This window comes from Zonotrichia albicollis, chromosome Z (assembly GCF_047830755.1).
Source record: "Zonotrichia albicollis isolate bZonAlb1 chromosome Z, bZonAlb1.hap1, whole genome shotgun sequence".
Taxonomy (NCBI): domain Eukaryota; kingdom Metazoa; phylum Chordata; class Aves; order Passeriformes; family Passerellidae; genus Zonotrichia; species Zonotrichia albicollis.
Window position 1 is genome coordinate 39,342,772 of NC_133860.1, and position 23,174 is coordinate 39,365,945.

The 23,174-nt window shown below is 40.8% G+C and overlaps 1 protein-coding gene across 1 annotated transcript in view; it reads right to left on the reverse strand.

The window, feature by feature from the left end:
* SCAMP1 (secretory carrier membrane protein 1) overlaps positions 1–22,139 on the reverse strand; it is a 38,315-nt gene extending 16,176 nt beyond the window's left edge. The window contains exons 1-4 of the mRNA XM_005492128.3: positions 21,882–22,139; positions 9,599–9,676; positions 4,478–4,576; positions 4,105–4,216 (exon numbers count right to left, since the gene is read on the reverse strand). Of these exons, the coding sequence (XP_005492185.1) occupies positions 4,105–4,216; positions 4,478–4,576; positions 9,599–9,676; positions 21,882–21,938 (346 nt within the window). The 5' untranslated portion in view covers positions 21,939–22,139. The remainder of the gene's footprint in view (positions 1–4,104; positions 4,217–4,477; positions 4,577–9,598; positions 9,677–21,881) is intronic.
* Positions 22,140–23,174: the final 1,035 nt, after the last annotated feature.

Here is a 23,174-nt window from a genome sequence, read left to right on the forward strand (position 1 = left end):
CACACAGTCACTACAGTAAAAAGAAACTCTGAGTAATTGTGGCGGGTGACTGTCTTAGGCTCCCTAAGACACAATCTACCAGCCCAGTCGAGAGTTCCAAGAGGTAACACTGCCTACCAGGGACAAAGATCCATCATGCTGCCAAGAGGGTAGCCCAGCTTGTCAAGAGCATGGACCACAGCCCACTATTCCTCTCTCACATAGGTACAAATGCTACCACAAGCCAAAAAATATGCAGGATCATGGAAGACTATAAAGTGCTGGCAAGATATGTGACAAACACTAGTGCCCAAGTCATCTTCTCATATATCTTCCTGGCCACAGAAACAGGGACAGCCAAAAGCAGCCACTGTGCAGCTCAACATCTGGCTTCCTGGCCACCATCAAGGTTTTGGCTTTTATAACAATGGGTTTTGCTTGAATGATTGTGGCCTGTTAGGGAGGAATGAGATCCACCTGCTTAAAAAAGGGTAAGAGAACCTTTGGCAGCATACTGGCCAATTTGGTGAGATGGATTTTAGACTACAGGACTCAAGGGTAGGGTCCAAAGTGGCTATGATCATTCTATTGTTTCCTTCTAGGGATAAGGCAGTGCATCAACAGATATTCCTTGACTAGATGAGAATCACAGGGCTAACAACATCACGGGTGTTCATGGTTACAATGAATCCTGTTACACTCTATCTAGGGAATCTGGATTACCTGTCTGAAGTTGCCTGTACACAACCAGCAGCATGGGGAATAAACAATAACTGGAATTTTATGTGTAGTTGCAAGGCCATCACCTCATTGCAATTAGAGATATGGTAGGATAGCTCACATGACTGGAATAATTTCACACATGGTTGTGGATTTTTTAGAAAGGACAGGTCAGAGAGACAAGGTGGTGGAGTTGTTCTTCAGAAAAGAAAGCAACTGAAATGTATCAAGCTCTATTCAGGGGCAGACAAATGAGTTGACAGTTTATGGATGAGAATTAAGGGACAGGTTAATATGGCTGATACTGCTGTGGGTGCTCACTTGTAGGCCATCTGATGAGCAGGAGGAAGTTGATGAGGCTTTCTATGGGCAGTTGGCAATAGCCTCACCATCATAGGCCCCAATTTTCCTGGGGACTTCAACAATTCTGATATTTGTAGGACAACATGGCTGGCCCAGCACACATAGTCCAGGAAATTCCTGAAGATCACTGAAGACAATTTTTTAATGCATGTGGTAAATGAGCCAATGACAAAAGATGTGTTGCGACAATTGCCTTTGGGTGATTTTTTCAATGATACTCTATTCCCTAATCATCTGCCTTGTTCCCCTGCATGGGTTTTATTCAAAGCCTCTCTCTGGAGGGTGCAGCTGTGGTACAGGCCAGGACATCACATTCTTGCTTTCACTAGATTAGTTTTTGCTAGCTTAAGCACTTTTTTTTTCTTTCTTGCGCCTGGCCTGGAGGGTCCAGCAAGAATCCCTTCAGCTGTGTTCAGGTTTTTTTACTGAACTGTTTCTGCTGCATTTTTGGTTGGAGATCGAAGCTGCTGAGATGGTGGACCAGCAAGGGGCTACTCTGAGCCACAGACTTCAGGAAAAAAGGCTGAGCCAACAAGAGAAAGGACACCAAAATCCACTAGCTTCATCTGGTGTGAGAAGGACAACAATGCCAGAAGCTTCAAAAGATCCCCATTTGTTTTGCCTGAGTTGTGGTGTGAACTCCTTTTTTCCCTTCCCTGAGACAAAAGGGCCAGCTGCCATTTTTTTCCTCCCAAGCCACAACTCCAGGCCCTGGTAAGATGCACCCACAGGTGCTGGGGGAGCTGGCAGATGCTGTAGTTAAGCCAACTCCCCACCATCTTTGAAAAATCACAGGAAATAGGAACAGGGCCTGATGACTGAAGGAAAGTCAATGTTACTCCCATCTTCAAAACCGGCAAGAAGGAGGGGGATCCAGGAAACTACTGGCCAGTCAGCCTCACCTCCAGCCCTGGAAAGGTGATGGAACAGAACATTCTGGAGGTCAGCACCAAGCGTGCAGAAGAAAAGAAGGTTATCAGGAGCAGTCAGCAGGAATTTCCTAGGGGGAAATCATGCTTGACCAGTCTGACAGCCTCCTGTGATGGCAGGGCAGGATGGCTAGGTGAGGGGAGAGCAGTGGTTGTTGTCTGCCTCCACTTCAGCAAGGCTTTGGACACCATCTCCCATAACATCCTCATAGGTAAGCACAGGAAGCGTGGTTTAGATAAATGGCAGTGGGGTGGACCAAGGACTGGCAGAATGGCAGAGCTCACAGGGTCAGGATCAGGGCAGCAGAATCCAGCTGGAGGCCTGTAGTCAGTGGTGTTCCCCAGGCATCAACACTGGGCCCAGTCTCACTCAGCTTGTTTATCACTGGCCTGGGTGAAGGGATCCAAGGTACCCTCAGCAGGTTTGCTGCTGATCCAAACTGGGGATGGCTGATACACCTGAAGGCTCTGCTGCCTTTGGGCTGGGCCTGGCTGGGCTGGAGAGTTGGACATAGAGAACCCAACGAGGTTCAACAAGGGCAAGTGCAGGGTCCTGCAGCTGGGGAGGAATAACCCCAAGGAGCAGCACAGGCTGGGGCTGCCCCACTGAAGGGCAGCTCTGCAGAGAAGGACCTGGGAGTCTTGGTGGACCACAAGGTGACAATGAGCCAGCAGTGTGCCTCTGTGGCCAGGAGGCCCAGTGGGATCCTGGGCTGCACTGGGAAGAGCGTGGCCAGCAGGTCAAAGGAGCTGATCCTCCCCCTCTACTGGGCCCTGGTGAGGCCACATCTGGAGTGCTGTGTCCAGCTCTGGGCTCCTCAGTACCAGAGAGACAAGGAGCTCTTGGAGAGGGTCCATTGAAGGGGCACAAAGATGATGAGGGGTCTGGAGCACCTCTCTTAACGAGGAGAGACTGGGAGAGCTGGGCCTGTTTAGTCTAGAGAGGAGAAGACTGAGAGGGGATCTCATCAATGCATATAAATGTCTCAGAGGTGAGTGCCAAGAGGATGGTGCCAGACTTTTCAGGGGTGCCCAGACACTGGACAAGAAGCAATAGCAATAAACTAAAACACAAGAAGTTTCACTTAACATGAGGAAGAACGTCTTTACATTAAGAGTGCTTTACATTGAGAGCTTTGTGGAGTGTCCCTGTCTGGAGACTGTCAAAACCCACCTGGATGTATTCCTGTTCCTGTATCACCTGTTCCAGGTGACGCTGCCTTGGAAGAGATTACCTCCAGAGTCCCCTTCCAATTCAATTTCAATTACTATTCTGTGATTCATTGTATGTCCCTTCCAACTGAAAATATTTTTTTCTATTCTACAAAATCTCCTGACAACTTGAATTACTAAGGAATTAAGCAATTTGGAATTGTAACACTGCATATTCAAAAAAGACCAGTGTGTGTGAAAGTAAAACAGAACTGTAGATAAAAGTGAAATGACCAGATAAAGTCAACCTTTCATACAATGGTTTGCTTTGTTGGGTTTTGGGGTTCTTTTGAAATGGAATATTCCCACAAATGTAATTGTAGAAAAACATCTTCAGTTAAGAGGATGTAAATCTCCTCACACATGTGAAATTGCTGTAAAAAATGGTTGATTTTGCACAGCACAGAGTTCGTGGCATACAAAAAATTTTATAAAAGTTTAATAATATAATAGATATTTCTGGTATTTGTGTAGAATATTATGTTTCTAACACAGCAAAAGAAATTAAATGTTTCAAACCAGAAGAGTTCTCATGCAGGTGTAAATAGATAAATGAGAAATCATAAATGTTACTTCAAGAAGTTGGTTTTACTTCATCTCAAAATGCTCCATTTTTTTCAGTAGTGTTACTCAGATACTAATCTAGAATAAAAATAGATGAGAATAATGGATAAAAGAGAATAACATGCTACAGAGGCCACATTTAATTTTTTTCACTGAAAATCTGAAAGGACAGCACAGTTTATTCACTGCATTCATCTTCTTAAGGGAGATAAACTTCCTTTTCCTGAAGACATTACAAAAATCCCTCTTCAATCTGCTTCACAATGTCATTTAAAATTAAAAGTTTCTAAGGAAAAGTGACATTTCAGAAATTTAAAGTATATTTTTTCATGCATACCCCCTTGCTGATTGAGACTCTGCATTTCCCTTTCTCTGCGATCTAGCTCAGCTGCTTTTCTTTCCAGTTCTTCCTGACGCTTTAGCAGTTCTGCCTGGGCCAAGGCATGCTCCTGAACAAAACAAATATCACCAGATATTGACAAAAAGTATGAAGATGGCATAAATATTCCAAGTCTTTTCACTATAATTAAGCATCTCCACTTATGAAGACTGAACCAATATAACACAAATTCACATATTACCAATTACTTAAAGGCAGTATTAATTTTAATTTGGAAAGCAATACTTACTTATAAAATACATTATTCCGGAAGCATATTTAAATAATTATTATTAAAAGGAACCTAGTGCTTAAAAGTTGCAGAACAAACCTTTGCTATTTGTGTGTAGGAAGATGGTTCTTCTGTTGGTTTCATTATTGCTGGCTGGGTACTGGGTACATTCGGCATTTTCACATTTCCTGGTGGAGGCTAAGAAAACAAAAGACAATTATAGAGAAATATTTTCCTATTCTAATAAACTTATTTTCATTATATATGTAAGAACCAATTTAAATGTTTTAAAGGAAGTGCTACTGAAATAAACTGAAATCTCAATATGCTGCTTTCAATATTTATAATCTTTAGAAAAAAAGACATCAACTGAGTTCCGTAGTGCATGTTATCTTGTATTTCTTTCAATAAACACACAAAGAATTTTAAGGAATTCAGTAAAAGTAAATGGAATTTTAATTCTGTTCAGACATGAATATTAATACAACCAGTGACTGTTTCAGAGGATTGCAGCATTTAAGAGTCATCTGTTCTTACTCTGAAACACAATGTAATTTATTAATAATGTCTTCCAGAGCCTTCTACCTAACAAAGGCTTATATCACCCAGCTAACGAGAGAAGTAATGTAACATATGAAACTTTCAAATTCAAGATCCATAATCTATTACTTTATTATTTCACCAATTTTTGCTAGGTATCGCTCCAGAATTTCTCCTAGGTTAATACATGTGTTAAGAATATAATCACAGCAAAATATACATTTCAGCCATTGTATTCAGAGGATACAGACTGTTGCTGAAATACAGTAGTATTTCTTTCATTAAGCACAGAAAAAAGTACATATTTTTGATACTACCATGTTGTCATACTTACTTAGCTTCATAAGAAATGCTAGAAGTTCAATACAGCTTTAATGTATTTTCCCAGGTTACTATTCAAAGACCACAGCAATGTACAATAGGCACAAGTATTATAAATTATCTACAATAGACAAAGAACCTAGTGAAGACAGCATCATGATCATAGATAATTTCAAATTGAAAGGGATCTATAAGGATCATGGAGTCCAACTCCCAGCTTAAGTTGTTTAAGCAGGACCCTCCCCTCAGGGACCAGTTCTGGCTCTGACTAATGACTGTATTGTCTCTAAAGTGTTTGTCTCTTGCTCACAGAATACCCTTCTCCATAATTTCACCAGGCACTGGAGTGAAACTTCTTGGCCTGGAATTACCAAAGTCTTCCCTCTTCGTCTTACTGAAAACTGGGACAACATTTGCCAGCTTCCAGTCAACTAGTACTTTTCCTGACTCCCATGACCACTGAAAATTAACGTGGAGAGGACCCACGATAGTGATCAGCTACCTCCGTCAGTACAGTGGGATGAATTGCATCAGGCCCCATTGACTTACATGCATTCAGGGGGAACAGTAAATCTTGAACACCTTCAGAGTTTACAAAGCCTTCAAGTCACAACACTACAAGAGTCCCTGGGCCCATCAGTGGTAGAGGTAAAAAAGAGGTAAAAAAGGCACTAAACATCTCTGCTCTGTCCACACCCCTAACGGTGAAGTGACTGACCTCATCAAGTAATAGACCAGTATTATCTCTGAACATCCTTTTGCTGTTGACTTTTTTAAAAGGTCATTTTGTCATCTACCACAGTGCTGCCCAGCTTGGATGCTCATCAAGCTTTAACCACACAAATCTCCTCCCTGCAGTGGCAAACAAACCCTCTTGTGTCATCTGTCCTTGTTTTTAAATGTCTAAACATCTCCCATTTTTATTTAAGTTCTAGAAAAAGATCCCTGCTCAGCCAACATGGCCTTCTGACTCACTTTCTTGAATAACAATACTTTAAAATTGCTTGCTCTTGAACTCTTAAAATATGACTCTTTAAAAAATTACCATTGTGCTTTTTAAACTCAGTTTGATCTAAGTCTTCCTTCCAAACTAAAGTACTTATTTTTATAACCCTAATCAAAGCTGAGAAGCAAAAAGAATACCACAGCTACTTACAATGAAACAAACAGAAGCATTTAAATCCCTTGGAAAATCATTTAGCTCCCAAAATAACGCTCAACAAAAAGCTCTGCAAAACATAGCTACACAGTCTGGGCTTTTCATAGAAGTGAGGAGCACTGAAGTATGCATCAGTATACTCTCAAGCTCTAGCATTGCGCTCACACCCTGGGCTGCATCCATAGAAGCTTAACCAGAAGCAGTCCATGTCAGGGGAAGCAATTCTGTTCCTCCTCTGTCCTCTCATGACACCCCAACTGGATTACTGCATCCAGCTCTGGGATCCCCAATCTAAGAATACCACAAACATAGTGAATTCAGAGGAAGGACACCAAGAGGGTCAGGGGCACCTCTCCTGTGAGGACAGGCTGAAAGCTGGGTTTGTTCAGCCTGGAGAAGAAAAGGCTCTGGGAATACCTTATAGAACATTTCAGTACCTGAAAGACAGCTTAAGCTGGCTGTACCTTGAGAGAAACCTAGAACAAAGAAGTCCCTGGGCTTCTATACCCTCACAACCTATGACCTCATTCTCCACACATTCTTTATGTGCTCTGCATATGCCTTTTGGTCCCATATGATTTTTGATGTGGGGCCTACTAGTTGTTTATGGAATTCTTTATGTGTCGCTGTATTTATCTGGACAGACTTGCAGCTTCAATTGCAGCTTCTTAATCATTCAGCCTGGATTTGTCTTAGAGGCTCCCTTCACAAAATTAAGTAACACTTAAAGAATAGTTCAACTTCTCAAAGTGAAAGTTTGTAGTTTGCAGCCTAAGGTTTCAGCAATTGTCAGTTTCAAAACAATCAGAACACAGTTTAAAAAAGTCATCTAACTAAACTTGTTTTCAACAGCTGACTGGAGATAGGTGTTCAAAAGACATTCTCTCTTGAATTGATTCCTCATACAGGTGAAGTTTATTTATTTGGGACAGGTTAAAAATTCCAGAATAAGTTAGGAGCAGATGATGTTTCATTTCTTACAGAATTCTGTATTTTCTGCTGTGTTTAGACACAAGATGGAAGGATAGGGAGCTACCCAGGAATTTGCTGGACAAAAAAAGTTCACAGAAATACATCTCTTGAAACAACAACAGAAAATTCAACTTCACTAATGATTTTATCCCAATTAACTGAATCACAGTGCATTGTAGATCTGACCATTGACTTAGATTTCTTTCATCAGCCCAGCTTTTTGAGTAACATCTCTAATGAGCAATCAGAATTTTCTATCCAAGCACATCTGACTGTTCAAAGCCAGATACTCTTAGCCATATGCTTCAGCTCTCCTTTTCCCACAAAGCTGCATGTTAAAACAAATACAGAAATAATAAGAGAAGTCAGAGTAGCTTGAGATTATATTTTTGTAAAACAAGATCTACCTTCTTGTAGATCTTTCCTGGTCAATAGAAAGTAATTTCAAAAGTCTTCAAGCTTGATAAAACAAAATCTAACATAATTCCTGATATTGTGACCTAGGAGAAAATAATTTTGGAGACTTACTTAACATTGTTGCTAGCTGTAAATATTCTGCCTTAAACAGCTGATCCAAGGCATACCCAAAACCAAGCTTCCTCCACACAGACTTTTAAAACTGTATGAGATCTTACTGTTTCATTGCTATGCGAGTCTGCTCTCCCTGCTCCCATTATTTCCCACAACCTTACTCAAGTTATCACCAGCGACAGTTGCAGTGGATCCATCTGGTTGTGAAAACTACAACTAGCTCTTAAGAAAGTCTTGGGGGAAACAGATAACAGTACCCAAGAGCTGATCTGAGCAATGCACCCAGCTAAACATCTTGCTAACAAAGATTTGACTCAAGCCAAGTTTAGAAGAAGCTAACTTCTGCAATTGGTATCCAAATATGACCACAAATCAATCCCCTTACTTCATAAGCAGTGCACAGCCCAGGGCCCCTTGAGCTCTCCAATACAGCAATGGGCTGCACACCAGGACCTCCCCTTAAATAGGGACACACCTCCGCATTGCTTCTCAAGGCAGATAAATTCTTGCCACAACAGATTTTCAGTAACTGACACTAAACTTTGAAATCTTAGCTAAATGATAGAAAGGGCTGATTGTGCACATGTAGTCCTTTAGACATATATCACGGACAAAATCTGGGACTAGGTCTGGATCCATACATACCAAACCCCCCGGCCCTCAGAAAGGAGTCCAGAAAGCAGTGGGGCCCTTTCTGAACCTCATGACTAAACAGGAAGGCCTTCCTGAAAGTTTTTTCTGACCGTGTCCTCTGGGCAGTAATCAAATGCACCTCACCATCAAATCTTGTTAAACCACTTTACCACCACATTTGCATTTCCTATGCAACTTTGTTAAAATGCTGGTTTATATCAATTAACATAAGCTCCTTCTCTCTCACAAGTGAATTCTGTTGCTCCATCCATGGCATTGCAAATACTCAAATATGAACACTCCCTAACAGTACTACCAGATTTGTCATAAAAAGTAAGACTGGATTTTAAAAATATGGTATTAAATATTTATGAATTATACTGACAGACAATAACTAACCACATACTTTAATAATCTTGCACAAGATCTTCACTGTCAAAAGCAGCATTGAAAAATGCGGTTACAGTATGAATTTACTATCCTATTTCTTGTATTCCTCCCCACAATAGAAAAGAAAAGCACAAGGTACATTGAAACAATATAAACTAGAGGCATAAAGCAACTGTTTCTCTGACATAATTTTTTCCTTTCACTACTGCACCACTATACAAAGCCTGTGGACGATTATTTAAACACAATGTTTTCCTTATTCTGAACAGCATTTTCATTAAGTGAAACAAAAATCAAAAGCAAAACGCTGGGTAAGTGTGCCACACTCATGAGCTCCAAAGCTAGTGAAATGTATAAAACCACAAGGACTGGCTATCAGAAGTCTGTAAAACCAGGAAAAATAATTTAGTAAAACTATCAGAAATTACTAAAAACAGGAAAAAAAACACAGTTCTGTTTTGGTCTTCTTTCAGAGGGCCAATCTTCCTTAACAAGTCAAAGCTCTGTGAAATCAACCTTGCCAATGCATCCTCCAAATACTTAAAGTAACTATCTATTCTTCCACATCTTCCACCACCTGTAGCCAGCCCATTCTGCAACATCAGTCCCAATTCTGAAAAGAAAACCTCACAAATGAAAGATTAACAGCATGGTTAGGAAATAAACATGCTTACTGTTCTTGAATCAGAGAATGGATTGTACTCATCAAGCCCTGGAGGAACGTTTCTTGTCACTTGTGTAACAGAAGGATCCTAGAAGAGGAAACAGTTGTGTAAATCTGTGCACATGAATATAATCAAAAAGGTGACACCCATATCATCATACCATATAAAAGTCAGATTTTGTTTCAAAGTAAAAAAGGTTTGTTTTCATTAAAAAAAGTCTGTAATCATCTACCTCTTTATCTCCCAAACTAACATAATTTAATTCTGAGCTTCTTATAAACCTAGATTAACACAGTGTTAACAGAAATTCCATCTGTCACATATTTGATTTATAAGGAAAAAAAGCTCTCATGAGAGAAGGGAAAAAACCTCTATCCTGCTATGTTGACCAGGCATGGACTCCAGCCTATACACCTGAAAAGCACAACAGAAGAAAACAACTTCCGGTAACCCTTGGACTTCCCTAAACAGAAGTACACCCAACCCCATCAAGAACAGAGAAAGCATTTCACAAAAATGAAGCTGAAGAAACAGGGTCCCATAATGCCAAAAGCACTTCTGATTCAGCTTCTACTTGAACTAGTAAAATTAAGAAAAAAGTTTAACTTTTTTCTACCTCAAGTAATTATACAGCAAAAAAGACTGCTCAAGATTTAGCTTGAGAAAACAATTTAGCTTGAGAAAAAAATTAAACATTTCTCTGTGCTACTGACAGGGAGGCTTTGTTCTGCAGAAGAGCCCACCACAATGGACCACACCAACTTAGTCTGAAAAATCCTGTACTTATTCCATGTGATGCCTGGTTCTATTGTTTCTGCACCTTAAAATTTTTGCTTTTTCAGAATATAACAATGGATAAAAGGTAGGTTTTCTTGAAAATCAGTAAATCCATTTATTCAATACTGTTAGTTACATATTTACATAAATGTACCATATTCTATATGTACACCAAACATAAAAAAGAGCTACATATATACTTATATATGTAAGTATTTACTTATTTTATAACTATGATGTTTAGATATATAGATATATATAGATATTTTCTTATTTCGAACAGTCTAGTTCAACATTAGAAAAAAAAAAACTGGAGTTGATAAAGACTGTAGAGAAAATAAATATATAGTTACATATATTTACCTTCATATTCCCTTTGAAGAGAGATACACTTAAAACCTTTACATGCAACGCAAAGGATAACAATAATGGCTTCTACAGGTATGTTAAGCAGAAAAGGAAGGTTAAAGAAGTTCACCCCCAAAAATGCAGCTGGTAACAATGGAAAACTGGTAACAATGAAGGAAGAGAAGGTTGAGGTACTCAACATTTTTGCCTTAGTCTTCACAGGCACCTCTCTTCCTACACCACTGAAGTGTATAGTTGACAGGAAAAGAACTGAAAGAACAAAGTACTACCCACTGTAAGAGAAGATCAGATTCATGACCACCTGAGAGACTGAAATTTTCTTAAGTCTGTTGGACCTGACAAGATGCATCCCAGAGTCTTGGGGTAATTGCCTGATGTAGGTGCCGAGCCACCCTCCATGACATTTGAAACATCATGGTGCTCAGGGCAAGTCCCAGGTGACTGGAAAAGGGGAAACACAGTAGCCATTTTTAAGAAGGGCAGAAAGGAGAACCCTGGGAACTACTGACTTGTCAGCCTTGCTTCTGCGCCTGGGAAGATGATGGAACAGATCCTCCCAGCAGCTGTGCTAAGGCACATGGAGGACAGGCAGGTGATTGAGGACATCAGTGACAAGTGTCCCTCAAAGATCTGTACTGGGACCAGTATTATTTAATATCTTCATTAAAGACGTAGACAGATTGAGTGCACACTCAACAAATCTGCAAATGACCCCAAGCTGAGTGGTGCAGTTGACACAGCTGAAGGATGACATGCCATCCAAAAAGACCTGGACAAGCTCTAGAAGAGGGCCCATGGGAATCTCATGAGGTTTAACAAGACTAAGGGCAAGGTGGTGCCCGTGGGTCAGAGCAGCCCTGGTACCAGCACAGGCTGGGCATGAACAGATCCCAGCAGCCCTGCCCAGAAGGAATTGGGGGTGCTGGTGGCTGAGAGGCTGGACATGCCCCAGCCATGGGCACTGCCAGCCCAGAGAGCCACACGTGTCCTGGGCTGCATCCAGAGCAGGGTGGGCAGCAGGGCAGGGAGGGGATTCCCTCTGCTCTGCTCTGCTGAGACCCCACCTGCAGGGCTGCGTCAGCTCTGGGGGCACAGCACAGGAGGGACAGGGACCTGCTGGAGGGAGTCCAGAGGAGGCCACAGAGAGATCAGAGGGATGGAGCACCGCTCCTGTGAGGACAGGCTGAGAGAATTGGGGTTTTTCAGCCTGGAAAAGAGAAGGTTTCAGGGTGGCCTAATTGTGGCCTTCCAGTACCTGAAGGGAACCTACAAGAAAGAGAGAGACTTTTTACAAGAGCATGTAGTGACGTGTAGGAATAGGGGCATGGATTCAAGCTGAACGAGAGTGGGTTTAGATTAGATATTGTGAAGGAATTCTTTACTGTGAGGGTGGTGAGACACCAAAATAGGTTGCCCAAGAGAGTCGTGCATGCCCCATCCCCAGAAGTGTTCAAGGCCAGGCTGGATGGAGCTCTGGGCAACCTGGTCTAGTGGAAGGTGTCCCCACCTATGGGCTGGAGAGGTGGAACTAGATTATCCTTAACACCCCTTATCACCTAAGCTGTTCTATGATCCTATTACATTTTTTTTAAAAGTGACTTAAGTCACTTCCTTTTTAAAAAAGTGACTTAATCTACAGTTAAGTTAATACAGAAATTATTCAGCAAAATGAAATAAAAATCAAGTTTAAATGCAGACTTTGCTTTTTTAGAACCAGCATCTATTATGGCCTTAGCTTAGTCTTGCAAGCAGGAACTTTATCTGCAGATGCAGGAAGAGGACTTTCTTAATGGCTGCAGTCAACTTATTTACAGCTAGGGAAAAAAAACAGGGCAGAACACCAACCACTTCTAAAATTCAAAGGAACAGAGCAAATGAAAACAAGTCTGTTTATTCCAATAGCTATACTCACAAAATTGTTCATATAAGGCAATTTTAAAAGTTTGCTACAAAAAAGCTTAAGAAATATCATTGTCTCAAAAATTAAAAAATTATATGTTGTCTATTTTAAACAAATTCATATATATAAGCATACTTAAAACACCCTCTGGTCACAAACCACTTTCCATTAAAGCATACATTTAGCTCCAAAACAGTACTCCAGTGGTCCCTGAACAAGAATAATCCTTTCTAAAGATGTATATAAAACAATGTTAAATGCAATTCAATATCAGCTTTCTTATATTTGACTCATCTTTAATTAGCTGCTTCAAAACAGCAATGCTGGTGAGTGTCCCTCACAAACCTTTGATAGTTACCATGCTAGACTCAAATACATTGTTACAACTAATGACTATCATCAGGTCTTACATAAACTGGTAAACTAATTAATTGTTACTATTTTATTTGCTAAAATGGCGATCACAAAAGACTGAGCAGATGAACCACAAAAAAGAGGGTAAACATGGTGCCATGAGTACGCTTCCTGTCAAAATTCAACCTGAAATTACTTGAAATGTTGAACAGAAAAGTACATAAAAATACACAAATAATTAAATATAACATTTGAATTATACATTGGGCAGTGGGATATGGGAGAGAACCGGAAAGGAAAAAGCAAATACAACTTGTGGCTGTTAAGAAAAGAGACAGTTTAAAGGTGGGAGGGGAGAGGGGAAGGTAGAGGCAAAAAGAAAAAAAAAAAAAAGGCAACAAAACCCCTCAAGTCAAGCAAAGGCAATTGCTCACCACCTCCCACTATGTCCATTCAGCTTCGGAGCAATGGTTGCTTGGAGCAGCTCCACCACTTACTACCACCACTGCCAGCCTTGCTGCCAAGCACAATGTTATGCAGCATGCAAGGTCCCTCTGGTCAGCTGGGGTCAACAGTTCTGCCCGTGCCCCTCCCAGCTTCTTGCCTGAGTCCACTCCCTGAGAGGAAGCAAGAGTGTGAAACAAAGATGGTCTTGGTGCTGTGCAAGGACTGCGCAGCAATGTGCAAGCACATCGGTGCCTTCCCAGCACTGTTTTGGTCACAAATCTGAAGCACAGTACAACAGGGACTGCTATGAAAAAAATTAACTCCATCCTAGTAAGGCCTAGTATGCTTATTTCAGTCTTTACTGGAATTAATTACATTAATTACATTAATGTCAATTAGCAGAGTACAAAACACTTTGTTCATGCTTTCAATGTGATACCCCTTTCAAGAATGCTCTCATATAATTCCCTCTTCCACAGAAAAATGTTCAAGTATACATACATGTGCAACTTGTGATTGCTAACCACCAGCCACCCAGAGAAATGGCAGGTCTAATTATTATGACTTGAATAGTACTTAGGATTTTAGGTTTAAAAAGCATATTTCAACATTGAACTTGTGTTTGAAGAGTGCACTGCTAACCAAATAACTGAACCAAATCAGCCTGCAGACTGTAAATTCAATTATTTGAATAACTACAATATCAGACTCATGAGACACCCACTGAACAGCAACCATTTCCAAAAAGCATGAAACAGTGGTCAAGTCAAATCCAGAAGAGCAACCTATATTCAGAAAATAAAACATACAAACAAGAATCAATATCTGATGAAAGAAAGCCTTTTTTCTTCAAGTTTCCAAGAAGACCATGGTTAAAAACTCCTCAGATCTCCCTGTACATCTACTGTGACATTCCAACACTAACAATGAAAGAGAACATATGCTGAGACAACAGGGTATACTAGAGCAAGTCTTAGCACTCAAGAATAAGTTCAACACTTAAATACACACAGTGATTAGAACAAGAAGCCCTTTGTCAAAAGTCAACTGTCATTTTGAATTAACAATTGCTACACCTCTGCCAAACATTGCTACTGTTTACTAAAGTAGCAGTAGTTCTAAAAAAAACCTGAATGACCCAGAGGACACTCAATAAAAGCTCTATTCAAGTAAAGCTTCATTACTCAGCAAAGGAAGAAAATACAATTGTATAGAAATACAGAACTCCACCACTCCAAGTAGCATTGAAACTCTGCATTCCGACAACTTGAATTACATAGTGAAGACTTCTATTGAAGTTTGTGACAGAAAGACTCAAGTAAACCAGTCATCTCAGGAAAACAGGAATGCCACAGCTGAAGGAGGCAAGTACCAGTCTGGAAATTTGTATCTCTCCTATAACTCATTCACTGCTACCACCATCCTCAGCTCTTCACAGTCAGGGTGCCCAGGTGTAGGTGCTATTCTAATTGTTCTGAACACCTACAGCGCATCAAATGACTGATACTAACAGGAGCTACACTTCATATTTCAAAACACTACTTACAACATTTCTGAAGATATTAGACACTACATCCCACAAAACACAAAGAATTGTTTTGAATTATTTACCTTACACTCAATGCATCTTATTTTAAAAATGGGGCAAATGCCAACTCATCTAAACACAGTGATGAAAATTGTGAAGCACTCATACTCACTGATGCAGAATAAAAAAAAACCACTGAATTTAGAAATTGTTCAGGGTTTGAATAATGAATACAACCAATACATGTTGTGCAGAATGACATACTCAGAAGCTAAGCCTTTAAATGATTGCTGTCAAATTTCTATTTTGCATGACATGCATGTTCTACTGGTTAAAAACAGTAAAAACTAATATTACACAAGAGTAAGTGAATCTGTGCTGTAATAATTTATTTTCTGTATCTCATGTTCTACCCAGTCTTATCTCACCCAAACTCCTGCCAGTTCAAACCCAGAGCTTCTGATCTTTTTATTTAACAATTAGTCATACAATCACAGAACAGAATTAAAAACAGACTATTTTTCATATCCAGCTATTGTAGCTATTGATGCATTTAAGTCACACAGTCATTTCAGACGACATTTTCAAGGTCTGAATTAGTTAGGAGACCGAAGTTTTAAGAAAGTAGCACAATTTAATTAATTTAGCCATTTTCCATCTAAATCTTTCCTTTTACCTTCTTCTTGCAGTCTCTCTCCAGTACCGTCAATCTCAAAATGAAATATTAACGTACTTTTTTAAATCCTATCAAGATAGGTACAAGCAGCAACCTATTTCTTATGCCAAGAATGGGAAAGTCATAAAAAACACTTCAACAAGGTGAAACTGAGGAAACAAACAGAGAAAATGCAACACATTTATACTTCATACTGGCAAGAGCACCTATAGAACTATTAAAAGCATCTTCTGTGTCAAGGTAACAAATTATGCTCACATCACTCAGGTATAGATAAAATTAATTGAATTCTCAGTTATCACAGAGGATGTACTAACACAATTAACTACAAACAAGGATGTTTAAAACAGAGCAGAACAATCCATTCTATGTGAGCATTTACAGCCTTCTGAAAAACAGAATTGAAGTGAATAGACCCTCTGTCGTCTAGGAGACCAAAACTAGTCATCAGCTACCAGTTTCACTAACATGGAAGACATTACCAAATTAAAGACTGAAGAAGTAAATACATCTCTAAAAATGGTTGGTATTACTCTTCACTGGACATGGGTCCAGAATTTTTCCCCCACCAGTAAACAATTTATATAAAATACACAATATAGTAATAATCTGAAAAACAGCATCAGCTAAGCTTATACTGTTTGTTGTGATTTTAAGTGAAGGGAATATCGTGAACTAGGAATCAGCCTGTCCAAACCGTCATTCATACTGCTGAAAAAACTTTTCACTTTGAGGAATACCTTCTCTTCCATCAAAAGACAAAAGCATTTTCTGCACAGAACATGTTTTCAGTTTAGCCCCAAGGTCTAGCAAGGAAATAAAAGTGGTTATTGTAGAGGTCAGGAAATGGAATTTATTAACACTAAACACTGATCTGGATAGAGATTTTAATGCTTTTACAACACATCAGCAATTGAACACAATTTCAAATAAAAATCACTGAAGCTACCCAGAACCAAAAAAACAGTTGGAAAGTAAGATTTAAGTAAGAATTCATCCTGAAGTTTTGTGGATTTTGATTCTGGGGGTGGGAAGAGGTTATTGTAACAGTAACAGTTGTACTTCCTGCTCTCTCTGAAGTACTCCCTGAAATAACACCACAGGGTCAGAAAATTAAGTGTTAATTTCTGTTGCAAAAATGCTATACAAAATGCCTGAAACTATTGGTCTAACTTTTTTGATTTCTTGAACAAAGAGAAAATTATCCATCACACTTTACATGAACAGGTTCTGGAGTGTTTCTCCATCCCATAAGAATGCCAGATTAAGCCTCTGTAACTGCAATTCACACATGTGGAATAAACATTTGGTAGAAAAATTCTGAACTTCCAATAATAAAAATACCCAAGTAGCCACATAACAGTTCCTTCATAATTCCAAGTTTTTCAAGTTTATCATAGCAAATGCTGCCTGTTCTATGTGACATTCATCACATGAAAGCAGAGCTGTGAAGGGCTCTAAGCAACTGAGCAAGGCAAGATCCCCACCTCTGAAACCTAGAACTTCAGAGACTGAGAAGGTCAAATTTGTCCTAAAGTTTGCACCAGTCTCACCTTCCAATGGAGTACTGGAATGGCTTACAAAGTATCACCCCCCATCTCCCAGCTGCTTTCAAACCATTCTCCTTTCCCAGCTATGATATATGTATGTTCCTCTTTGTAACATTCGATCTCAGTATACACTGCAATAGTAACCCTAGGCAGCATGTGCTAACACTTCAGTGAAAATCCAGAGGGAAAAATGCAGCTATAAGATACTGAATAACTATTAAAACGCTCCACATTTTTAACAGATTATAGAGCACCTAAAGCACTGGTTAAGTTTACTCTTGGCACCCAACTTGCATGCAGAACAGCTAAAGGACAACCCACTACCACGATGTTCAGCATTAAGTTATGCAAGATTTCGGGGTATTCATAATTTTTGAAGACATGAAGGGAAAGCAGATAATAAAGTCAGAAAAAATGCCTATATTTTATGTTCTAAACTAACTTTAAGACAACTTAAATCAGTACATTTTATAGTCAGATACAGGAATTAAAACTCAGTTCTGCATTTAGGCATTGACAAAACTGCTTCATTCTAAAGCTGCACAAACATTTTATGTTATAAGGGTCCCAAATCTTAATAAAAAACTCAGCACTTCTCTTTCTTCCTCTAAGTTTCTATCACTCAGCAACAACAATATAAACTGTACAGATTCTGCTGCCACAGAAGGTGACAGTCGTTTACACAACTGCTCTCAGTATCAAACATCTGGGTTGTATTTCCCACCAAATCTGTGCTCATGTGAGTCAAGATTAAGCATAATATCCAACTTATAACTGGAATTACTTCTGTACTTACCTCTAGTGACTCAAGTAATCCTGTGACCTCAGTGGGAGAAATTCAGCGCCATTTCTGGGTATGGCAGAGTACCTCAGCCAACCAAACAAGAATGTCAGTCATGACAGAACTATGTAACATCTGTCTTTTTGGATTAACAATTCAAAGGTATCAACTCACAGTCTGGAACCCTCATCCCACTCAAAGAAACTACTCAAATAGTTAACAATACATGCATTTGAGGTCTGCTCTGATTGTGCCCTCCCACACTAAATCAGATGAAGAAAAAAGAAAAATCTTCCTGTCACACAGTGATTTGGCATTTCCCTGAAGGTCACCATACAGATTTGAACAGAAATGTATCTTAGCTTTCAGGCCTATCATAATTCCTATGGCATCAAATACATGCATCTGCTCAGAGCTAAACAGATCAGATTAACTGACCCAACAGAATTTATCACACAACTCAGTCTTTAGAGTTCTCATTCTACAGCCACCAAAAATAACTGTTTCATAAGGTAGGATAATTAACAGTCAGTTTTCAAACCTTGTGCTATCAGCCAAGATGCAAGGGCCTGTGAAATTCATAGCTCTACTTAAAAAGACTTCTCCGAGTAGTAGGATTGTTCGTTTACAAAAGAAAAAAAAAATCAAACAAAGAACAAAGAACCAACAATTTTTATTGTAGATGAACTGCTGATTGTTTCAGAGTAAATGATACTTGCAGTGAATTTTGAGACTGCTATTTCAGAACCTTTGTAACTGTATCACCTCCCAAGACAGAAGACTACAACTATCACCTATCCTATGACATTAAAAAAAAAAACACAAGGAGACAGCTACATTAGAAACATGCTTTTGTTTTGTCATAAAAAATTTATTTCATGCTGCTTTACCCTATTTAAGACACACTGTCAGGACCTCGAGGATTCCCAAACTCCTCTTAAGTGGCCAGACCCTCACTCCTTACCTGATCATCACAGGACTGTTGGCTGATCCTGTTTACTGCTTTCACTGGATGTGGTCCTGGCCCTGGCTTGGCTTTCTAACCTGGGCTCAGATGAGTCTCCTCTCGGTAGAACTGCCTAGCACTGAATGCAGTTACCATCACCACATCTGCTCTGCTCACCCTCTTTGGGTGCTGTGGGACTGCAGCATATGAAAGTGAGAACTTTATGAAGTGTGAATTCACACTCACAAACTAAGACTAGTGCTTCTTAGTAAAGGAAATTAATACATTTCATTACTAACTCGCTTCCAATCGTGATACCCGAGGTTATACCAACTGTGTACTTCTTCATATTGCTGATACATTGTATTATAAAAGGATTCTCACATCTTCATTTGTATGGTACATGGATACATGTTCTTTTGCACAACTTAAATGCTATCAAAACCTTGTAAATGTTAGCCTGTCACTTTTCTGTTTATTTCAGCACCCTCTGACTTTCAAAAAACCCCCATCTTTTGGATTTGTTGGTACAGCACTCAGAATACTATTCCCATTTATTTAGAGAGGAAAACTGTTACTTCAAAAGCATATATGACTCTGGATTCAGGTCCATTTTGTTGCTTTTTTTAAAACAACAAAGAATAAAAACCGCAAAGGTTAAGTAGCCACTTGTATCAAAATCCACAGCACTTAATGATCAATCCAACTAAGCTAATTTCAGTTTTTCCAGCAGATAATACTTTTGGAAGTCTAAAAGTAAATTAACTACCCAAAATACTGAGCACTAGGTGTTTATGCTTTACCTTTGTCTTTCCAGAGAACACTTTTATGTGATTCAACAACAAGCAAGGAGCTCTGCTCTAATATTTTTATTAAAAAACATAGGAACAGTTACAGGAAACCTCCCATGTAGATCACAGACATCCAGTAAAACCAAAATGTTTAAGAAAAAAAAGGATCTATCTTTAGACCTTGGCAAAAATGTTCCACCTGATGCCTTCCCACCACCCCTTCTCTGCAATACTACTTAGTAATTTTACATTAGCACAGGAAGCAGCTTCAAAAGCAAGGAAAACAACTAATCACATCATACATAAAATTATCAGCAAAGCCAAAAATCTGAGTACATTACGATAGTGTTTAGACAGTATGACTTAGGCTGTAAAGGTCCATCTGGAAACACTGGTTCTATGCATAAAGTATTTTAAAACACATAAACATAAATACATACATGCACTAGTACCCACTAATTTCAAAGCTGTTCTGCCAACAAGATGGCCATCAAGCTTTAGCTTACATATGAGGTCTTTTGCTCCTTCAAGTTAAATGCACAGGTAAGTAAAGGCATGCAAGATAACTTTTATGGGCAGTAGAATGTGATGGAGGCTAGCAAAGACTGAAGGAAGGGAAAAAAGCCTCTGAAAAAGTACACAGCTTTCCTGACCCATCTCCTGCAAATGAAGAAGTCCAAATAGAGTTCAAGTTACAGAGAAGCTGTTACAGAGTCCTTTTATCACTATGCAGTGCAGATGAGAAGAGAGCATGGATTCTGCCCAACAGTAACAACAGAAGTCTTTCCCTACAGAGAAAGTGGAATAACCTTTTGCACTTTAAGCAGTATCTTCAAAGCAGAAGTATAATTCAGGTGTGTGTCTAGTTTAGGTCTCACAGCACTACACAGGGCCAGTTACACAGCCTGATGAGCACTGCAGAGACAGCTATTTTGCATCTAATATCCCTTACTCCCCTGGATTTTGCTAGGTGTTATTTGATTAACTATTACAAGAATGACTGAAGCAGGAGGAAAAGCATCATGTATTTCTGTTGCTGAAGACGCATTCTAGAATGACACATTTTCAGTGTTTGGTGCCAAAAAGAACTGCTCAGTGACACTGCTACCAGCTCAAACTACTGCTGGCAGCAGACTCAACACGAGGACTTGTGTTCACCTGGAAGATCACTGCACTGCATACAACAAGTGAAAACACATCTCAGCGTAAGGAATTCTAGGCTAATGAATACTATTGCCTAAGTTTTGTGACCATAAAAACGAAACTAATTATTCAGACCAACACTAATGAACAAGTGCTAGGAACATTATGCTTCCAGCATCTACGCGGAGAGAAGTATGCTTGGCTTGAAATGTAACACCTCAGTTTTTAAAAACCTTAATTATTTCAGCTAACATTCTAAACTCACCACCATATACTATCTGTGTGCTTTAAAGTGCCTGCAAAAAGTCCAGTAACATTATCAACGGAGGTAGCTTCAGAAGTTAGTTGAACTGGATTCAAACAACAAAGAAAACAGAAGGGAAAGCATCCAGAGAGGTCAGCTCGTTTTGACAACTGAAGCCAGTGAGTGAAGAAAGAATTCACAGCTGTATGATAAGTCAACAGTGCAAAACCTAAAAGCTTTAAAGCACATTAAAAAAAAGCAGTTTGAAATGCAGCATAGAATTCATGCCAGCCATTGGTACCCTGATTGCTTCAGACAAAGGTAAGGGAACAAGTAAGCTTAGAGGCAGTGGGAGGAAACTAGAGAAGAAGGAGGTAAATTCTCTAATTCATTAAATTTAACTATTTAGCTCAACCCGGCGAAATAAAAAAAACCCCAGTAGTAGCATTACCTTTAGCACAAAGCTAGTTTCAAAATAAAAACCCCCAAACTTTTCTCTTTATTTTCCATCGAAATAACGCATCTGAAATACGACTCGTATTATTTTAGGTACGGATGGAAACACGGAGCTCTGAAGTTGTGAAACGCTGCCTTTCTTCCGCGCCCTGCCCCCACCCCACTCCGAGTCTCCGCAGCCCTCTCAGGGCAGAGACCCCGGCCCGCAGCTGCCACGGGGCCCTTCCTTCCCTCCTTCCTTCCCTCCTCCCTTTCCTTCCTTGCTTCCTCTCGCGGAAACTCCGAGGCTCGGCGCAGACCGACACCAAGGAAACCGCACGGCCCCCTCACCTTGAAGGGGTTGTTGAGGTCCGGGTCGGCGAAGGGGTTGCTGTCGAAGTCCGACATGGCGGGGGCAGGCGGGCGCTGCGGTCCCCGGCCGGCGGCTCTGCCCCTGCGGCGGCGTCCCGACAGTGCCCGGCTCCGGCGTCCCCGCCGCGGCTGCCACAGCCCCTGTCACAGCCCCTGTCACAGCCCCGCGGTCCGGGCGAGCCGAGCCCGCCCCGCCGCACCGACCAGCCACGGACCGCCCAAAATGGCAGCCCGGAAGTGAAGTTACGAGGGGGATGGCCCTGGGATGGAGACAGGGATGAAGGCGGAGCGGCGGCTCCCGGGGCGGGCGGGAGCGGAGCTCATGCCGGAGCCGGGCGGAGTGGGGCGGGGCGGGGGCGAGGCGGAGTGCGAGAAGAGCCGGTCCCAGGACTGGCTGAGGGTTGGCCGTAAGCTGCTGGTTGGAGGGCCTGCAGTTACGGGCCGGTGTCGTGTTCGCGGCTGCTCCTCTGCGGCAATGGGGCTGTGTCCGGCCTTCGGTAGTTTAGCGCTGTCTGGGAGCCGGGGGAAGGAGGCCCGGGGCTCTCCGGAGGGCAGCCGGACCGGGGGCGGGCAGGGGCGGCCTGGCGCGGTGTGTGCGTGGGTGTCCCGGCCCCCGAGCAGCCCGTGCGGCCTCCCCGGCCCTCCGCTCCCGCGGCCGTCAGGGCTGGTCGGGACAGCCGGGCTGGGCTGGCGAGGGAAGTGGACGTGCGAAGGTAGAAAGCCTTACTCGGTAAACCACGCATTTAGTCTCTCGTTCCCGCCTCCTGTTGGGATGGTAAATAGTTAACCCGGCTGGTGGCTTCAGGTGACTTGTACAAAGGTTCTACAAGGATAGTAGGGAAAGTTTGGCTCTGAAGCGCGGTCACAAAAACCCGCTTCCGTGGGAGGGAAGCATTAAAAAGGCCTCTTGGAAGTATTCAAGCATTTCCAACAGTTCAAAAGACTTTTTAAATACTTCCTCAAAAATGCTGACAGTGCAGTTTGAAAAACCTGGTCCAAAAGATGCAAATGAAAGCAAAGGAGCACCTTTAGTTCAGAGCTATGGTTTAAATGTGAAATTCAGTGCTACTAAAACAGTCTACATTGATGCAGCACTTTCAAAACCAGCAGATCCTGAATTCCTTACATGCTTTCTAGAGAAATTATTTGGAGTTTCATTTAAATAAAAAAAAGTTTTGGCACATCAGACAAAATAAAAAGGTTATGGCAGTAAACCTGTTCTTTTTTGCTATTCAAATGTGTATTTTTTTCCCCACATAATAATGTAGACTG